The sequence below is a fragment of the Myiozetetes cayanensis genome, unplaced genomic scaffold (genome assembly GCF_022539395.1).
Source record: "Myiozetetes cayanensis isolate MyiCay16 unplaced genomic scaffold, myiCay2020 scf7, whole genome shotgun sequence".
NCBI lineage: Eukaryota > Metazoa > Chordata > Aves > Passeriformes > Tyrannidae > Myiozetetes > Myiozetetes cayanensis.
In genome coordinates this window covers 25,746,165-25,766,988 of record NW_026087964.1, presented here as the reverse complement: position 1 = coordinate 25,766,988, position 20,824 = coordinate 25,746,165, and the positions used below count along the sequence as shown (strand labels likewise).

General features: G+C 34.0%; 1 protein-coding gene across 8 annotated transcripts in view; it reads left to right on the top strand.

Moving 5' to 3' along the window:
• Positions 1–20,824, top strand: part of SGCZ (sarcoglycan zeta) — a 442,608-nt gene that overhangs the window by 390,594 nt on the left and 31,190 nt on the right. For all 8 annotated transcript variants that reach the window (XR_007631760.1, XR_007631761.1, XM_050337614.1 and 5 more), the window contains one exon: positions 18,489–18,561. Coding sequence is in view for 6 of the 8 variants with exons in the window: in XM_050337614.1 (XP_050193571.1) it covers positions 18,489–18,561 (73 nt within the window). In the remaining 2 variants the exon portion in view is untranslated. The remainder of the gene's footprint in view (positions 1–18,488; positions 18,562–20,824) is intronic.

Sequence of the window (20,824 nt, the reverse complement as noted above, 5' to 3'; positions counted from 1 at the left end):
TTTTCTCAGTTGTGTGTTTTGATTATCATGGTGCCTTTGGGGTGAATGTAGGAAAGGAATCATTGAAGAACAAATAAAACAAAAATTGAATATCAAAAAGCAAATATAAGCTGTGCTTATTTGGAAATTAAACTCTCACATGTAGTTATTTAAGTGTGATACTACAATGAAATGATTTTATTTTCTTCTGTAGCAATTATTGCACCTCTTTGGAAACACTTAACTCTGAAGAGATCAAATAAATGTTTCATTTGGTAATAATTTTCTAAAGTATGGCCATTTCATGGGCATTTTTAAACTTCTATGGCATTGTGGAGTTTTTTGTATATGACTTTTTTCATTTTAGAGGAATAAACATATTTTTTAAAAAAATTATCATAAGACAGTCTAAGAAATTTTTGATTGATAAAAACTTGTTAGATTTAGTGGAGAGCTTTTCACTGATTATTTTTATAACATTTTTATTTGTAAATTTTTATATAGATAGCCTATTTTAGGGAGAAAGGCATAGTAGAAACAATGTAGTAATCCAGATATCAATTTATTTACCAGATAAGAAATATATGGAATCAATAGTACTATTTCCCTATTAAGAGTCTGTCACTTTAAATTAGGCAGTTGGACTGATTTAATTTAAAATACTTATTACTCCTTCCATTGTAACTTTATTTTATTTGTTTAACTGTGTTAGCTCTTTTTTACTTTATTATTCAAGGCAAGAAGAAAAATAGATTTAACTTTTTGCTTTTTTAGACAGACCTGTTAGAATTGCAGCTGACTCTTGCCCCTTTGAGCAGAGATGCTTCCTGCTACCAGGTTCAATGTGTATCACAGAGTTTTGTAGGGAGCGAAGAGAAAGGCTTGATGAATTGAACATACTATTGAAGAACTGGGAAATAAGCAGGAATAAGGAGCTGATTTTCTGGTGGGCTCACAAGTTCCTTTCTGCACATGGTTAAACCTTTCCCCATCCCTTATATTCATCCTGTCCTAGTGAATGGACAGCATCTGTAGTATCACAGAGTTTCCTTCTCTCTCTATGGTTTTTGAAGGAGAAGAGACAGCAATTTAATTCTCATATTGTCTCCTACATGTTCCTCTGATCTATACATCTCCATCACTTTTCTATAGCGTTCTTTATTTAACCATGATTTCATTTCTGACCCTATTTCTGAGATGCATAAAAACTATACTGTAACTTGTTCTGCTACAGGTTTTACATGACTGCTAAATCAGTTGCACTTTTAAATGTGGCTTTTCATGTTTATTAATCATGTTTAAAAAAAGGCAAAGTAAAAATGGATTTGCAAATTAAATAAGTCTTCCATCAGAAACTATTGCTGCTCTGCAGTCAAATTCAATTATGTTTTCTAGATATAGAAAATAAGATGTGTCACTTTTTCTAAATAACCCAGTCTAAATTGTTTGGAAAATATTACTCACTTTTATGGAGAACTAATTTGTTTTGTTCCCTATTACTTTCTTAAATGTTGACTTATTTTCTTTCATCCCAGACATGCTACATGTCTGGGCACAGGACCTAAAATCCTTTCCAGATAGAACTGAATTTTGTTATAATGATAATTAATATGTCAGCAATAATATTTTCCCTCTAAAAATAAGTAAGAAGCTACTTAGAAACTTGTCAGTTATCATTTTACCAAGATTTTAGTAATAGTTCTATAGAGTTCAACTGCTTCCATAATTTTTAAAACACAAAACTTTTCAGATACATGGGGTTCCATGTCTGTATTATATGACCTCATATAATTAGTTGAAGACCACTTTGTTTCCATATTTCAAACATAAAAATAGACCTCATTACTGGAAGTGCAATTGTACTAAGGTTTGCATACTGTTGCCAGCAGTGGTAGGAGAAACAAAAAGAAGAGGCATAAAAAAACTTGCAGATTATTACGACTTCCTAAGAACCTCCTTCCTTGCCAAATAACACGGCTAAGTAGAAAAATGGAAGTCGGAAAAGGACAGCATACTTCAGTTGTAATGGAAACTTTCTCGGATTAATAGCAGGATGTGTATAGGTCAAATCTAATTTGACACCAGAACAGTGTCAGGAAAAAATATGTGAAGAGCTGCAAGTATATTTTTCATTACACCAAAGTATATGCTTACAGTGGGTTCAGTATGGCTTTTGATCAGTCATTAACTTCACTAGATGAAAAATGAGAGCCTTGATGTATCAAGGAAACATCAGAAGATACATACACACTTATAATTTGATAATCAAAATTAATATGCAGAGAAGTACATTGATACTTCAGTTTTGATTTAAAGATTATGATGCAGGACTGTGAGTCTGCAGGTAATTGAAATATAGAAAGGTCTTCCAGAGTAGTTAAAAGGAAATGATAAAATAGAAATATGGCTTATGGCTATAAAAAGGAAATATGACAGAAATATGAGGAAATATACGTGAATTGCAAATTAGGTTGGAAAAGTAGAAATAAAATATTTATAACAAGTACTGAAATGTAGAAAAATAAATTATTATTTTATGTATGTTGTTATTACAGTAGCTGTATATCTAATGCATTCGGAGACTGAATAGTTATTTCAGTATGAATGGGAAAGAAGACCTTGGATTTGCCGTGTTCAGTTGGTGGATTGTCATTCAGGACAGATGGAGTTTGGAGAGTGAAGTGGCACAAGATGAAGGGAAACACTTAATCACTTTAAGCTGGCTTATGCAGCCAAATTATCTGACCACAGTAAAACTGCTGTATTTGATGTTGTTCTAAAAAGTTAATCCTTTAAGTAGATAGGCCAGATTCTCAGTATCCTGGACACTGGACGAACTGGAATTCTTTTGTCATCATCTTTCAGTAAAAAAATGCATCACACATAAAGGACTTCTGTGTTTTCTCAGTAATGTCTACATTAATATGTACTGCAAAATGTACTGGATGAATAAGGTTTCTGATAAGCTTATTTAGATCTTAAGAAAGCACTCAATGTCCAGACTTGTCTGTATGAGAGCTCTGATTGGAATATATTATTGTGGTAATCTAATCAGCTGGCAACAGAACAACCTGTGAGGGCATTACTCTGGAGGTACAACTACAGAGCTGATTACAATCATATGTATGTGGGCTCCAAGCTGTCTATGAACTGAAAAATTTATAGGCAGTCTCAGTGGTGAGACTAAATAAATAAATTTCTTATCCAGGACATTGCATAAATAGATTTATGTTTTCTAGTTAAGAGTAGAATTCACCCAGCCAGCTCTGACTCCAGGCAGTGTGTACTTACACCATCCTGCAGGTGATGGTGGAGATTGCTGGAAGACTAAATTGACCTGAGCATAATAACAACTAATTTGCAAAAGAAAGATTTTGATTTTTGGCACTTGAACAAAAACATGCCAAGGAACAGAAGAATTGGTCTCAGGAATGTATGTAAAGGGAAATAAGCCCTGGTAACATAATTTTTTTTTTTTTTTAAGTAATAAACCTAAAGGCAGACAGATATGCAAACAGTTGTGTCAGCCCAGAAAAACATGCTCAATTTCTTACAGCCATTTCACTGAAAAATACTCATCTATGCTGTTCTGTAGACAGAGACATATAAGGAGACAGCATATAGTCAGACAGAAGAAAGGAAAAGAAAGGGAAAAAACCCAAACCCAGCAAAATTATACTCTTTTGATGTGTAGGTAGAGGAAAATCATCCTCTACCTAGAGAGTCAACCTTTCTATAATCCATGTTTTATGAATACCTCTCCTTAAATAATCAACTTCTTTTTTTTCTTCCTTTTTTCATGATAGCATCATGACATAAGAGAAAACAGATTTCAATCCTTTCCTCTCCTTCTGGGCTGTAATCCGTTTAATTCTATTAAATAGTGTTTATATTTTGAGCTGATTCTGTGTCTGAGCTGTTCCTTTGCAGAACACAGCTAGCAGTTATCCAAAGTTAGTGGAGACTATTTACCCTGTTCTGGTAAAGAGGAGTATCAATACAGAGCCCAGTTCAAACTTAGAGTGAATCTGATTTACGGGCTAAACTTTTGACATCAGGATTAAGCTATTGGATATTTGTGGCCAAAGTAAGAATTAATAATTTTAGGAAAATCTGCTAATGTCTGCATGATATGATCAGTCATATCCCACATTCCCTGTTGAAGAACTATGCAAAGTCCAGATATGCCATTTAGAATAGTTCTAGCTTTGAAGTGTTTGAATTGGATGATTCCAGGCAAATCCAGAGGACCGATGTAAGGGTCGAAGCTCAGTGGAAAATTGCCCCATTATTGATAAGCTGAGATAACCTTTAAATCAAAACAGTTCAACTTGATTAGAAAACTTGACACTAAACCTTCAGAAGGTTTAGATGCAGGGATTGAGTATAAACTGGGTTCAGATTTTGTAGTAACATTCTAACTCTTAAACCTAAGCTAAACCTGAAACACACATGCCTTCAGGCTTTGTAGTTTTGAAAATGCACATTTAAATTGCAACAGTCAGACCCTTCTCTATTTTTAAGATATAACCACTCACAGGAGGGAAAGGTGAATCATAAAAGTAGCTAAAGTAGCTAAAGTAGCTCCAATGTTACTGCACTTTATTTTCTCTGAATTCTATCCAAAACCGGTACAAAGCACCTGTTTTGTTTTTATCCTACCTTAAGGCAAATTTTTATTCCAACTTTAAGTATATGCTAATGAATTTAGTAGTCATAAACTGCATAGTGAGATTATGTATGCATATGTCATGACTTACATCATACTTTCCAAATTTACTTATGAATGAACAGGAGATCTTGACTCTAAATTTAGGTAGAAAAGAGCTCAAATCCTCTCATGAAGGTACTGTTTGAGTGCATGGCAGTGACAGTTTGAAACAAAGCCTTATTCAGAGGAAAAGTTAGCAGATCCCCATCAGTAGCATCTTGGACTTCACTGTTTTCCCTAGATCTATTTATAAAGTAGGTATGCAGACAAAGCTGTGAAAAACATGGATTCAAATAATGTCTGCTCTGCAATACATTTCAAAGCTTATTCATAGCCGACTTCTATAAGCTAGGAATAATTTCACACACAGGAAATGACTCCAGAAAAAAATTATTTCACCCACAAAAATATGGCCTGCAGCTTTCAGCCTACATTGTGAATTTAAATTCCTATCCTCACTGTGGCTAATGATGAGTTTACATTTCACAGTGTCTGACAGCATTAAATTCAGCACACCAAGAGACAAACATAATAAGCCATTATTTTGGCTGTGGAAAAAATATCATCAATGTATATAGTCCTTTGTATTTGAATTAAAAGTGTATAACAATGTAGCTTTGCTCAAGGTTCAGAAAGTACAGATATATGTATGTGTTATGAAGATTAAGAAATGCAGATAAAAATGTTTAAGAATTCAGAACAGGAATCCAAAAGTAAGAGTGGCAAAAATCAACATATATTCTATAGAAGACATGAAATTATATGTGGTAAGAATTATCTCATAATAAGAAAATGAAGCAAAAACCTCAATATCCAGAGAAAATTGTATAACTGCTCTGAGATTCAAAATGCAAATGGATTTATACTTCATTGGTATTGATGAAAGGGCAAAGAACCTATGTGGTAATGTTGATCACCAAACCAAAATGATTAAACAGATTAAACTTTTTATAAAGAAAAATAATCATCTAATGCACAGGGCTTAGTGACATTATTTTGGAATATTGGAACTAACAAAAAAAAATCCAGAGCTTTTAAAAGAAATAATAGTGAAACTCTGAAATAGTTTGGCTGTAGAGAATGTAGAGTTTCCTTAATTTCCTTCTTCAGAGCTAATTATATCATCTCTTGAAGATAAACTGATTTGGTCCTGATTTGGTTTTGAACTTAATGATCACAGCAAGGAATAAGCCTTAGAGGAGATCAGATATTTTCTTTTTATGTTTAGTCACAAGACAACTACTTTAAATTCAATAAAATTTGTTCTTTCTAACCTTAGTTCTTACTGAAGTGTTAGATGCAGTCTTTCTCATTGTAGTTTTATCTTCATTTTAGTTTTATTTATATTCTTTAAAGGGTTTTATTAGCTATAATACATTGGTTAGAATGAAAAAACATGTGGGTAGCATGACCAAGAAAACAGAGATCAATATATGCATTTGCAGCTAGGTCTCCATTCTGATCTCTGAACTAACCATTCATGAAATCTATCAATTACAAAACTCTCATTTTGACTTTTATGTAAAAGTGTTTCTGTTCAAATTAATGTAGGATTCCTTTTTTCTTTTTTACAAAGTAAAAGAAAAATAAAAACAATTTTTTGCTTGACATTTTTCCGTTTCATTGTGCATTGCGGTCTGTCTGTAAATCCTGAGCAAGTCATAGCATGATGGGACATTATGAGAGAGGTGGAATATCCCTCTGCTACAGCAGGAAGGGCATGCATCCTCAACCAAGGTCCAACAAGTAGTGTTTGTGCAGCAAGAGAACCAGCACCTACTTTCTTCGCTTTCTCTGCTGGCTTTCAGCATGTGCTTTCAGAGACAGGCAAGCCATGTACCAGCTCTTCTCTCTGCGCTCCTTCACATTCACTTAGTACTTTTGCTCTGGTGTGTTCCAGAGAAGTCCTTCAGTTCTCATCCCTTCCTCATGGCAGTTGACCAGTCATAAGCTGACCAGTGACTGGTTAACAACTTTATTCCTTTACCTCATGAATAATTATGTTTCTTGCAAGACATGCCATTGAGATAAGGACAAGTCTTTTGGATACAGTGGAACTTCATTATGTATTACCACTTCTATTCAAAATTCTTCCATCTACTGGCCAAACCAGTTTTTCCCAGCACTTCTCCAGGGGGAAGCTTCCTTTTTTTGAGATCTGATCATCAGACAAGAATCTTGAGTTAAGTCTCAGTAGTATACTGTATGTGATTGCAAACAAGTTTTCCTTTTACTTGAAATCTAACCATACTCAATCTAGCAAGAATGATCTTGACAATGCTAATTACATTCCTAATTAGGAAGCATTAGAATTCAGTTTTGTGCTAACTGTTCCTCAGCATGTATCTTAGTTTTCATTGCAACTATTAGATAACAGGTTTGTAAAACATCTGAAACTTATTTTGTGAGCTGTGTAGAGAAACACTACTAGAGAATAGATCTAAGCACACAAATACACACACACATGCACAGTCATGCACACACAAATGCTTTCCTCCAGGCAGTCTTACCACTTTACAAATGCTGAAATGTCATTTAGTTCAAGTAGAGACTTTTCCCTTAAGTCATAATCATTCTCAACCAATCTGACACCAAAGTGTGAAAGAAATGACAGCTAGTACTATAGGTTACACCACTTACAGCGTTGAGAGTGTGGTTTTGTGTCCTTTTTCTACATCACTGTTTGCAAAGCAAATGTGTTAAGTTGGTCAGAGGTCTGGATACAGTAACACAGAAATTTTTTTAAAATACTTGAATATCATGCTAAGACACAAGATGGTTCCAAGTTCAGCAAAATAAAATACTAGCAGTAGCCAAAAGCTAGGTTCACTTGAAAAATTCCTGTCCCAATTTACGGTTGAAAGCATGAGGTGGGGTTGGTAGCTGCACCTTAAAGTCTTTCCTTGTTAAACATTAAAGGGAGATAGCTTTTAAAAAAATATTTATATCCATACCAAGCAAGCCAATTGTATTATTTTTTCTATTTTTATCTTAGCAGCATTATCAAATGATGGACTACTTTTTAAATATGTTTTTACACTCTCAGTGTGGAGCAGAGAAAATGCAATAGATAAGGTATACTGTGAAGAAGGAGTATCTATCAACAAGTTGGTTTCATGTTTTAGCCGTCAAAACTGTTTTCAGGCTTTTTATAGTTGCAGTTTTTTCTTCTCATTGTCAGTCTTGGCATTGCCTCCTTGGTTTATATTTAGACTTAGGATGAAAGGAAAAGACCAATTAGAGTCTCTGAATTTGAAGTTTTAATGAAAATACTCTTTTTTTTTTTTTTTCTTGACAGGAAAATCTAATAGTAATTCAAAACAATTTCATGTTGGCAAAACCTTACAGTAAAAAATTATTACAGATATTGAAAGGAACTTTTAATACAAAACAAGGGAAGGAGCAGAGGGAATATCCTGCTGCAAAAAATAGAACATGTTACTTACAGTGATGAGATGCCTAGAGAGCAGAGGGAGACTAAAGACAAGAAAGACTAAACTTAAAAGAAATATATTCCTTTGGAAGGTTTAACAGTAGAAGAATAGAGGTCTTTCCCATTCACGTTCTTTTCAGTGAAAGCTCAAAGGTTGGAGTGGTAAACATCATGACAGTTTATTATCACAATAATATAGAGAAATACCTCTTAGAGTTGATCTGATGAAAAGGCAAAATAGGAAAGATTTCCTTTTTTGTCTCTTAACCTGTCTCTGAAACTAATAAGGGCTTTTGTTGCTAGTTGGACAAAAGATATATATTCTTTCTGTGTTTTAACTTAAAAATGATAAACCAAAATAACTGATTCATGGTGACTGTCAAATTGTATGACATTTTTTTCCCTAATCATGACTGTTTTGGTGCCCAGGATTCAGTTTTCTGTTCTGAAAATGCCTGAATATAATGTACTTTAAGAGGATGTGAATAACAGGTTTCTCTGGCAGCTGACCACACCAAATTTTCATGCAACAATAAAGCCTGCTTCGCTAATTTTAGCCAGATGTGCCTTGGTATGTAGCAAGGCAATGGAAAAATACTTAAATCTTAGAAGTCTGAATTTATGATAGGTATGTGAAAGGTGAATTTATTATACTTGTATTGCAGCAGTGACAAGAGTGTGATTTTTGAGTCTCTCCTGACTCACAAACAGTAAAAGAGCAAAGACTAGACGAGGGTTGTGCTGCAAAACTCAGAGCAGAGCTGGGCTGTTGCAAGATTTGCCAGGTAATCTGAATTGTAGTGGTAGTCTGAGTCCTGGATACTGCTCCTTGGTGGCACAGAAGGGAGTATTGAGACTGGCACTGATAAATTACTCTGTGACCATCTCAGTCCCATCTTGAAAATGGAGTGGTGGATCTAGCCGTAAATTACTGCCATAATCCCTCTTCCCACAGCATCTGCAAGGTATGTGGCAACTCTCTTGTGGTTCTTACCTAAAAAAACATCTGAGGCTTCGGCAAAAGATGCGTATTTCAGCCAACTTTCGGATCTTGCAGGATGCTTTAGTATCTTGTCCCTTCCTGCAGAAAATGCTGTCTTTCCTATGATTGATACAGATCACACATAAGCACGTGTTCACTATCATGGCCATTGATGGTTTACAGTCACTGCAGTTAATTGGTTTGAAATACGCCTGCTTCAATTTTGTTGCCAAATGAAAAGGTTTGCTTCATGGCTATGCAGTCTTGAAGACGAGAATATTGTGTGACAAAATTATTGTTGCACATTCACTCTCTGTCTCAGAGCTGCAGAATTTCCATTTAAAGCTGCAGTAAAGACTTACCTAATGGCAAGTCTGAGTGTACTGTAGTCATCTAAGTAATTTACTTCTAGAGAGAAAACCAGAACATTAATAAAGAGCAGAGACACAAAGACAGTCATAATAGGTTATAATCACTAGTAGTAATATCAACTTTTTATCAACCTTGTGAGGAACTGATATTATAGCTTCATTTTATTTCTCATATCTGAAAAAAAATAGATTTTCAACAATTAGAGATGGTAACATTTTTGTTTAATTTTCATCTAATAGGCACAAAAACGCATTATGTCCACATATCTCTGTTGTAGTATTCTAGAAATACAGGGGAGGATACTTTCCAGATTTTCATTTTTGCTTTAATTTTAAGGTATTTGGAAGTATTTGCAGTCTTTTTAAACACATACTATGTATTTGCATATAATGGACTCCTACAGGGTGCACAAATGAACTTATCTAAATATTTGATTATAATTTATCAGTGACATGTAAATTCCAATACAGTAAAAATGCTTTACCAGAGCTATTTAAAAAAATCTGGATAACAGACCTGCTGCTTTGTGGCCTCCTTTGCATAAATAAAACAATTTACTAAATTGTATTAGTGCATCAGTAATTATCACATAAGAATTTTTCAGTATGCGCAGTAATGGCAAAGTAGAGAACAGAAATAAATGCACATTTCCATGTGGCATAGAGAACTGGCCACTAAAACCTATATAAGGTGCCCTATGAAGCGGTTTCAATGCTAAGGGTAAATTAGGTGACTTCTGGTGTGAATAAAGTGTAATTCCCAAACAAGATTTTCCCAATCTAGATAAAATTCAAATCATCTGTTGCTAATCAGATGGTGAAGGCAAAATCTTCAGCATGCTTGGGTTGTGTGCATTGTTACCCTAGTCTCAGTCCATTATCAGTAGATAACTAACCTCTAGAGATGCCACTTTCTCTATTTTGCCTATAGATAAAATGTAACTAACCTGTGCTCTTAAAGTAGCCAACTAATGAGATGTCTAGACTTAATGGTGAAATTCCTGGTAAATTCCTCTGAGCTTTTGACTTTTCAAAATCTAACCATTTATTTATGGAATATCTTAACTGAAGGGCAAATGTCCTTCGCTTTTATCAAAAGTTAATAATTCAGGGGGTTTTATAGCTTTTTGAAGCAAATGCATTCTAGCCTGTATCTGAAATAGTGTGGCCAGCAGGACCAGGGCAGTGATTGCCCCCTTGTACTCAGCACTAGTGAGGCTGCACCTTGAGTACTGTGGCCAGTTCTGGGCCCCTCATTACAAGACCTTGAGGTGCTGGAATGAGTCTGCAGAAGGGCAACAAACCTGGTGAAGGGTCTAGAGACTAAGTCATAGGAGGAGCACCTGAAGTGGGGTTGTTTAGCCTGGAGAAAAGGAGGCTCAGGGGAGACCATATCGCTCTCTGCAACTACTTGAAAAGAGGCTGTAGCAAGGTGGGGGTTGGCCTACTGACAGGACAAGTGGGAATGGCCTCAAGCTGTACCAAGGGAGGTTCAGGATGTACATCAGGAGCAATTTCTTCACTGAAAGAGTGGTCCAGCATTGGAATGGGCTGCCCAGGAAAGTCACCATCCCTGGAAGTGTTCAAGAAACAACTGGATGTGGCACTTAGTGCTATGGTTTAGTTGAGACGGTGGTGATCAGTCAAAGGTTGGATTCAATGATCTTGGAGGTCTTTTTCAACCTTAATGATTCTATGATTATATGAAATTGGGTATACCTTCCTGGCGAGGTTTTGTGGGTAGGCAGCAGTACTCTATAGTTCTGAAAACTATAGAGTTTTCAGGGGTGAGAAACAATTTTCTCATTGTTTCATTTTGTACTTGGAATATCCAAGTTTATGTCTCATTCTTTTACATTCCAGGTGAGTCCCGTGGTTATGAAGCTATTGACTGTTGCTTGATAGACCTTTCATTCATTGATTCATTCATTTTTCATCAAGGAAACAACAATTCTGCTTTGAAAAGTATTAACTATTCATTAGAGCATAAGCCTGAGTGTTCCAAATTCTAGGGTTATCTACTACAACAAAGTGAAAATGTGATCTTTTTGATTTATTAAATATGAAAATAATCCCATTAAAATTCCATCTTTTGAATGTAGACAGGGACAGTTTTTGTTCTGTGTTTCACTATGGTGAACATAGAATACTTTACACCATTTTAAGTAAATTGCAAATTCAAACTATCTTATACATATATCTAGGAAAAGATGATGAATTTTGGGGGTTATTTTAGAAATTACTTACTGTGAAATCTAAATGTAAGCTTTAAATCTATTCATATATCTAGCTACTGTAACTTCAAGGAGATTGTATCAATTCAAGCAGGAAATGGTTGTGTTTCATTGTTTTTCTTGTGATGTGTATCTCCATCTGTCATACATAATAGGGGAAAAAAGTAAAAGATGTTACAAAAATTATTATTTTTTAAAATCTGATTTCTGTAAACCCATTATATATATTTCAATTTTGTTCATGTTTTGAGGAAATGTCCAGTTTTAATGTGACTTCTCAGCAGTTAAATTTACATTTATTGACTTTTTCATCCCAGAAATAGCATTTAAAATAGCCTTTCCAATTATTAATTAAATTATATTACTGACATGCTCAGTCCAAATTTTATTCACATAGATTCACTTTTTCAGAAAAGTAAGCCAACTTGTGACCAAATAAATTTTGGATGTGAACCTTCAAACGATTATATGGATGAGAAACTGAACACATAGGCATAATCCAGTTTCATTTGCATTGCAAGGCAAGAGGTATTTTAACTGCCTACCATCAGGAAACAATGTCTCAAATGTTTGTACTCAATAAGTTAAGATGATATTTAAGAAGATAAATAATGACTGTTGCAATTTTGCAAGTATTTCCTGGAGCTGCAATTTGCTTTGATCAAAATTTAGCACAACTGAAGATGCTGAGTTTTAGTTTATTAGGGAACTTGTTCTTATTATCTAAATGAATGGCTTGGTAGACATCTTGCTTTAGTAAGATTGCCATACAGAAAATATACATCAAACATTAGTCATATTCAAGGGCCTTGAGTAATTAGTCCAAGTCATTAAGTTTAAAATTTACTTTTTAATAACAGCTTACTTCTGAAGATTTCAATGCCTGTGCTTTTACAAGTGAAAAACTGCATCTTTCAGGCTATACTACAACTTCCTACCTAGAATATACCTCCAGTAAGGCCACGTCAGTATCATATCTGAAACCTTCACTGTTTAACATTAGTCACTTTTGCTGCTGAGGGACTCTGTAAGACTGAAGTGTCAGCAATCATAATAATCATGCTTTCAAAAAATAACTTACTTTTATTTCAGTTATTTACACCTCAATAGCAATAATCCAGTTGAATCATACTTTTTAATACAAGTACCTTGCTAAATTACAGTTCAAGCCAGTTATAAAATAGGAAGTCTTGAATAGCTGCACAACCAACTTGCAGGCCAGAAGCTGCACTCTTTCTCATCCCCAAAAAAATGTCAATAACTGTGCTTTCATAAAAGAAGGAACAAAGATTTTATGTGGTCTTTTTATGATCATTGGTCTTTTTATGATCATTTACATAGTTGAATATCTGTTTTTCTTCCAGTTTGGCAGTGATTAGCTTTTCTAAGGTCTTAGTGATAACAACAGCTATCAAAACTCACAAAAGCCCTTTTAAATTTTAGCTATGTGCACATGGTAAAAGAATTAAGAATTTTACTTTTTTATTACAATTAAATATTTAGAAAAAAAGGTCTCTGTTTTTAGGGTCTCTTTAATGGTAAAACAGTATTGATTAATTACTCCTTTTTCTCTGTGAAACCTGTGGATGCTTTAACTTAATAATTGTTTTGAAACAAGTAAAATATTTTAAAAATGCTCTTTAAAGTCTCTAACTCAGAGGATAAATTGGCATTACAATCTAGTAGCTGCATAATCTTAGATACTTGATGTTATTCAAAAATCTAGTGAAAGATCAAGGCAGTTAGATTCAGCTGCACCTGTGACACTGCAATTCCATCTGGTTTGTACACATCAAAATGGTAACAATTCCATTGTCAGTAGATGTGATTTGCTTTCAAGAAAGATGTGAAGGAGTCAGATAATGGTAATACATGGGTCATTTTCCACAGCAAAATAATTAATTCTTAGCTTATCGACTCTTTAACCAGCATTCTTTTAACAAAACAAAACCAAAATAAACAAACAAACAAACAAACAAAAACCAAAAAAACAAAACAAAACAAAACAAAAAACAACAAAAAAACCCCAACCAACCAAACAACCAAAAAACACATAAACAAACAAACAAACAAAAAACCTCAGGTGACAGTCTTTTCATCCAAGTGGGTTATAAATCCTCTGAAAGGTACCATTTTGTTATGTAATCTAACTACTCATAAACTATGAAAGGATAATTTACTGATTAAAAAATTGACAAAATTTCCTCAACATGCACATACATAAACAAATATAACCCAGAACCAAATGCCAACATTGTACTTCCATTGTTTTTATGAAACTTACCATTTCCCAAAGGCTGTATTTCAAGAACCAGCAAACTGAGCAGAAATTAGTAGTTTGCATGGTATCTTTCAATTCTGAATATTCAGTTTCAGCAGGAACATGTAACTGTTGTGAAATGGTAATTTTGATTTGCTCTGTGCCAAAGAAGAGTAATTTTAAAGGTTTGGTGTTCATAAATCAGCTAAGCATAAAGAGGTTTCTCTATAAACGCATAATTGAACTTTTGACCTTTTTCCCTCATTCAGGCTACTTACTGAGTTTTCTCTACCAACCTCTATAACAACTGACATTCTTTCATAAGTAGTTTGCCTGTACAGATGCTTCTTTCATAGTGTAGTCTTCACTCGACTTATTCTCTTCCAATGGAAGCTGGAGGTGTCAGTAATTTTATTCAGTTACACTTATGGTTTTGATTTCACATCCTTTGCACCTACTCCATGCTCTTGCTGTTTTATTTCCTCTAAAAGATTCACTTTTTGTAGTTATCCACTCCAACTCGTGTTCCTTTGAATTCAGTTCCCTAACTACTTCCTTTTGAGCTGTACTTGAAAGAACTTGAAGGTTCAATTCTTTTCTTTTTATTCTTTATGTTGCACATTTCATGTCTCACTAGAATTTCACTCATCTCAAAGTAGGTCTTGCTTATAATTCTGTGAGTAAGGGAATACAGTTAATAGAATCCTCTCTTATTTGTGTAAAAAATAAGAATTTAAACATTGTAAATTATTAAATACCTGAAGTATATTTCTTTCATTAAAAAGAATCATGATATTCACTTTGAATCTGGATTTATATTGTAATATTTATTATTCATTAAAAGGCATTTTCATAGTACCATTTCCTAAAAGTACTGAACTGCATAATCTAACTTCCTGTCAAAGTACTACAGATTTGCATACAGTAAATTGAAAAAAGAATATTATATTTGGAAATATTCTTGAAGCTGTTGAAAGCATTTTTTTTAAGGATAAAGCATTTGCCACGAGGACTGTTATACTTCCACTTTTGAGGTTGTATGAGATAAAAAAACATATTAAGGATTGCATCTTCAAATAGCACAAGGAGCACATTTGGTTTGGTTTTAGCTTTAATTATATTTTATTTAATTATATGAGTTTATCTGTAACTCCACATGCCTGTATTTCCAGTCTACTTGGACAAACTTGGTCTTTCTTTCCAAATGTATAGTTTCTTTGGAGAGAATTGCCTTCTTGTCTTTTAAAAATGCTGCCCAAACTGAGAAAAAACTAAAGCTCATTTAGAATGAGCTGTCATTTAACTTTTGTTATCAGTTTTTTCCTGATATTATCTTTAATACTTCTGGTTGATTTAGTGTCTGACTCATAGTACGGTGATGTTTTGTGCATCTTTGCTTTGATAATGCTCTTTCAAACGTTACAGACTTGGTTTTCTCATTAAGTAAAGACTGGCAACTCTGCATTCCGCTCGGTTATTTACATCTTCAAATCCCACTGTCACCTTTAAAAATATAAAAAGCCTTTGGCTTTGAAAGCATTTAATTTTCCTGATGAGAAAGATGAATGGGATCTGGAAGCACACTCTGATTTTGGATGTTCAGGTCCTGTAGAGTTTCATTATGGATGAGGTTGAGATTTACTTTGAGTGACAAAAGGCCTGGCTATGCAGACATGCTATTCCTGTCTGTTAAAGGTGGGAGAATCACAAGTCAATGTCAGATTTAAAAAAATTATTCTGCACAGCACCTCTATACATATTTTTAGGAAAAAATAGATGCTGGGTTTTTTTCCTTCCTGTGATTCTCCATAACACTCAGCAAAGTTTGGTTTTAGACAGTGGATTTTGTTAGTTTCTTTGTGAGATCTTCAAAGGAACACCTGTAATAAAATTGTTTCCAATGTTCTTTGCCAAGATATTTGTAAAGGTTATAGATCTCTGGACATACAAAACTAGAAATGTAATTAATTACTCTCAGAAATCCTCTCTTCCTCTCTCTGATACTCCATATTAGTACACCATTTTACAATGAAGATTTGTTTGTTTGTTTGTTTGGTTTGTTTGCTTGTTTTGCTTTGGGTTTTTGTGGGTTGGTTACGTTTTTTTTTTTTAATGAAGGTAGAGTTTAGAAAATTATTAACGGTTTAAAGTTAACTCAGATTTTTTTTGGCTTCTTGCTCAGGCAAGAACAGTTTTAACACTGTAAAATGATATTATCAATTCAACATTTATAAGCTCATTCTGCTTTCAAATCCTGGTAAGATCAAAGATCAGTTAACTAAATATTATATGTTAACTGCAAAAATATCTAAATAACAATCTCCATGGACAGCCAAATTTCTGAAAAAACTACCAAACTTGTGAAATATTTAAATACTTAAATAATTGAAAATGCTTTATGCTTTTAAAATATCGTAGTAATTATAGTGGTGCCTCTGTTATATTGAGCTCTTCTTGCACAGCTACTGTGAGATACTGTAGGTATATTTTTAGATTTACTCAGAATTCAAGGCTGTAAACACAAGAAAGCTTCTGTTGTTGAAATATGGCAATTAATCCCAGAATCAATTGTAATTATCCCAGACAGTTTCCTTGATTTCATTTTGATAGAAGATAAATGCATTATCTGTTTTGCACATTATTATTCAGTTCTTTCACCTTTGCTGGCGATTCTCTGTTGGAAAGACCTTCACTCAACAGTTTTATGCTATTTGCATTACACAATGCCCAGTTATTGTGGTTTAACCCCAGCCAGCCACCAAGCCCCACACAGCCTCTCACTCTCTCGCCAGCAGGATCAAGAAGAGAATCAGAAGGGAAAAAGTGAGAAAACTCATGGGTTGAGATAAAGACAGTTTAATGGGGAAAACAAAAGCCTCACACACAAGCAAAGCAAAACAAGGAATTCGTTCGCTACTTCTATGGGCAAGCAGGTGTTCAGCCATCCCCAGGAGAGCAGGGCCCCATCATGTCTAACAGTGACTTGGGAAGACAAACACCATCACTCCAAAAGTCCCCCCAGCCCTTATTCCTTCTTCCCTGCACTTTATATACTGAGCATAATGACATTTGGTGTGAAATATTCCTTTGGTCAGTTTAGGTCACCGGTCCTGGCTGTGTTTTTTCCCAGCCTCCCAGCTTCCTCACCAGTGTGGCAGTATGAAAAGCAGAAAAGGCCTTGGCTCCATGTAAGCACTGCCCAGCAATACTAGAAACATCTCTGTATTATCAACAACGTGTTCAACATAAATCCAAAACACAGACCCTTATGAGCCACTGTGAAAAAAGTTAATTCTACCCCTGCTGAAACCAGCACACCAGTACACTGTCTTCAGGGAAGGAAAGTGAAGTTTATGTAAAGTTTATGGACAACAAAAATAATGGCATTGGGCAAATCAGTAAACAAAACCAGGCATGGTGATAGTTTGGGGGGAAAAAAAGAAGACAAAGTTTGAATGCCTAAGAACATAGGTAGGCTAGTGCTATCTATTAAGTATAAATTGAGTGAACACTTCTGTGTGTTCAGACCTTGCATCTGAGAGTTAAGAGAAATGCTGATTTTATAGTGCTGTTCATTATGTATCAATTTCTTGAGTTTATTATTATTAAAGAACCTGCTGTAATCAGATAATTATTATTTTTGTCTTTTTTTCCATTTTCCTTTAAAAATGCATTTAAAATGGATTATTTAAACATCTGTCTTTTGTTCAAATAACTTCCTTGAAAATTTACCAGAATGTTTTATTTTTCATTGAAAAGGAGTTTTTAATGAAAAATCTTGGTTGTCTAATTAAAGATACAGAATTATCTTTTTCAACTGGGACATAGTTATAGAAATCAAAATTTGATAGATAATCAATTCAGTTTTAAGAAATTGTTACCAATTTTCATTACCTTGATTTTGAGTGCCCAGCAGGAGATACTTTAGTGCCCATTACCAACACTAAATCCAAAACATATTCCAGAGAAGTTTCTTTAATTTCTTTGAGAATAAAGCTTTTCAATAGAAAGGTCTGATGGAAGGAAATTCTGAAACTGTCAGATATTGCTATTCAGCCAGCAACTTCTGGGAGTAGACTGTTATTTCAAAAGTTTTGAAGGCTTGGCATCTCAATTTAAGTAATAAAAATAACCATAATGCAAAATACAGCAGGTATTTCTCTAATGTGTTTTTTTCACAGAAACCTGTGATATTATTTTCATTTTCTGTAAAACAACCATTCTACAAAGTGTTAAGATAAGTATTCAGGCAAATTGTTGCTGAAAAATTTGTATCTATAAGTGTTTTCAGATTTGTGTGTGAAATTCATATGCTGACTGGCAGAAGTCTAAAGTTGCACATGAATTTGGTCCAGATTTTTATATATAAGTGAAAACATAAATATGAAGAAACATTCATAACCATTAATAAAGGATTTGTTCAGATATTTGTCCTAAAAGTGACAATTTGTGGTCATATATTTCAATGTGTTTTTATTTTCCAAAGTAATTGTACTGTGTTTTATTTATGTATTTTAGGCACAGAAGGGGCAGTGTTTGGGCACTCTGTGGAGACACCCCATATCAGAGCAGAACCTTCCCAAGACCTCAAGTAGGTGTTGTTAAAAAAGTTTTTTTAAAATCAAATATTCTCAAAAATAATTAAGTCTGGATTAAAAGCAGAATATCTGTACATTAATATATACTACCTATTTAATGACTCATACATATCCAGAACACTGGTAGACTCTAGTTTGTTCTAACTAGTCAAAAAAACCACACAAAATCCTATCACACAAAATGTAAAATACATTACTTTTTATGACCTTTCTCCAATAGCAGAATCCTAGAGAAGTATATTTTACCTAGAGACTGGAATATTCAGGCATTTTTAAGGTCAAACATGCACAGTACTGTTCAATAGCATCAGACCCAGAGTTTTATTTTTTTTTTAATGAGCTGTTACAAAATACATAAGCCAAATAAAAGTAAACTCTTCCCAATTTTCCATCGAGTGGTGTTTCTGGGTGGTTGGGTTTGTTTGAATGCTACACATACATTTTTCAAAATCCATTAACAATGGAAGGTACATTTGTAAATGTAAAAAATCCAAAGTTTTCTGGACATATAGTCACAAAAGTGGAGAAATAAATAAATTGTAAAAGATCAAGTTAAAAACTTACTGTAAAAAACATTTGTAGACCAAGAGAAAATTTAGCAAAGTTTATAGTGAAAGCTTTTTTTTTCTTTTTGAAGTGCATATGTGCACTGGTAAATACTGATCTGTGATTTATATATATGAGAATATGTGACAATCACAGAAAATCAAAGATCCTTCCTTAATTAGTTGATATAGAAAAGCATGGTTATATGCTCTTACCTACATTTGCAAAGGCATTTAGGATATTGCAGAAATCACTTGCAGGAATCTGCCCCTGTGGACAAGTTTGACTATTGTACGTGGAGCGTATGAAGTAAAATATTGTGTTTGATTATTTACACTAAACATTTTATAGTAATGTATAGCTTTGGGGTCTTCCAGAGGATCCTACTCACTAGATTTTTATCTTAAAAAATCTCCCCTTGCAAGACTCCTGCCAGTCCTTTGTGGAAAGTAATTATAAAGGCAGTTATTGGTGATAACCACCAAGGTGATATGGTCTCTAATCAGAAGGAGCTCAGCAGAAATCAAAGTGGAAACATAAAAAGCTTTTCTTTTTTCAGGGTACCAAAAATTTGGGTAAGAGACTGGAACTTTTTGTGTTCAAAAGAACATGGAAACACTGCTTTATCTACTTTTTTTTAAATCATTAAATAATATTAACAGACCAAAAATGTATGGTAAAACAGATAACCCTGTGTCTTCAGGATTAATTTAAGGAGGGATAAAATCATCTTGTTTTGGTTCTGAAATTTATGCATGGGACATTGACCCTTTTGATCTTTTGTCTTTATTCATTTCCACAATTCCTACTGTTGCCTAATTTTTTCAGCTCCACCATTCCTTCATCTTATTTTTCAAAAGTGGACTTAAATTAGTAAGCATCTCCCGTTCAACTTTCTGCCCTTTCATTAATAATGAATGTAACCCAAACTTTTTGTTAAAACAATTGATGAACCAGAAACCCTTGCTCTTTGGTCATACAAGGTTAGCTAATGTATAAGTGATTTTATTCTTAATATATTCAGTCCATATTGTGTTCTGCAAGTTTTTGTACTTATGTGCTCTTATATATTATTTGGGATTCAGTGATATTCTTTTTGAAAACTCTCAAGTCAATTTAGTAATTTTAAAAGGGTGACAATTAATATTAGAACAATGATTTCTTGGCTGTTGGCATGAATCTTTGTAGCAGATATAATCTACACAACCTTTTTAACCTTGTATCTTGAAAGAACTATAAATAATTACAGGGTTGTGTTATTTTCTGGTAGCAAAATACAGTTAGACAGATCACAATAAGTAGGTCACAGCCCCTGTGACCTCAGAAGGTGCCTCTGTCACAGAAATAAAAAATGTTAGAACCCATTCTCCAGGCTCAGATTCAATTGATACAATCACACTGATATTGTAAAATCATCTTATCCTCCGAAACAGAATAGTTGCATCCTAAATGCCAAGAGGGAATGGTCTTTGACTCGTGCAACCCTCCAAATAGTGCAAATTGTTTGTAGGAGTTGTGACTGGCTCTCAATTGACTCAGATATTTAACTGTATGGATTATTGACTTCCAGTGGTCTGCTCTGGGCCCTAGTGCTTTTCTTGTTTTAGTATAAACGTCCCAAACTGTCCAATTCTGGCAGTCCTAAAATGACATAGAGTATTTCTCTGAGTCCCTGCATCACTGTACCTTTGGACATTTAAAATTAATGGT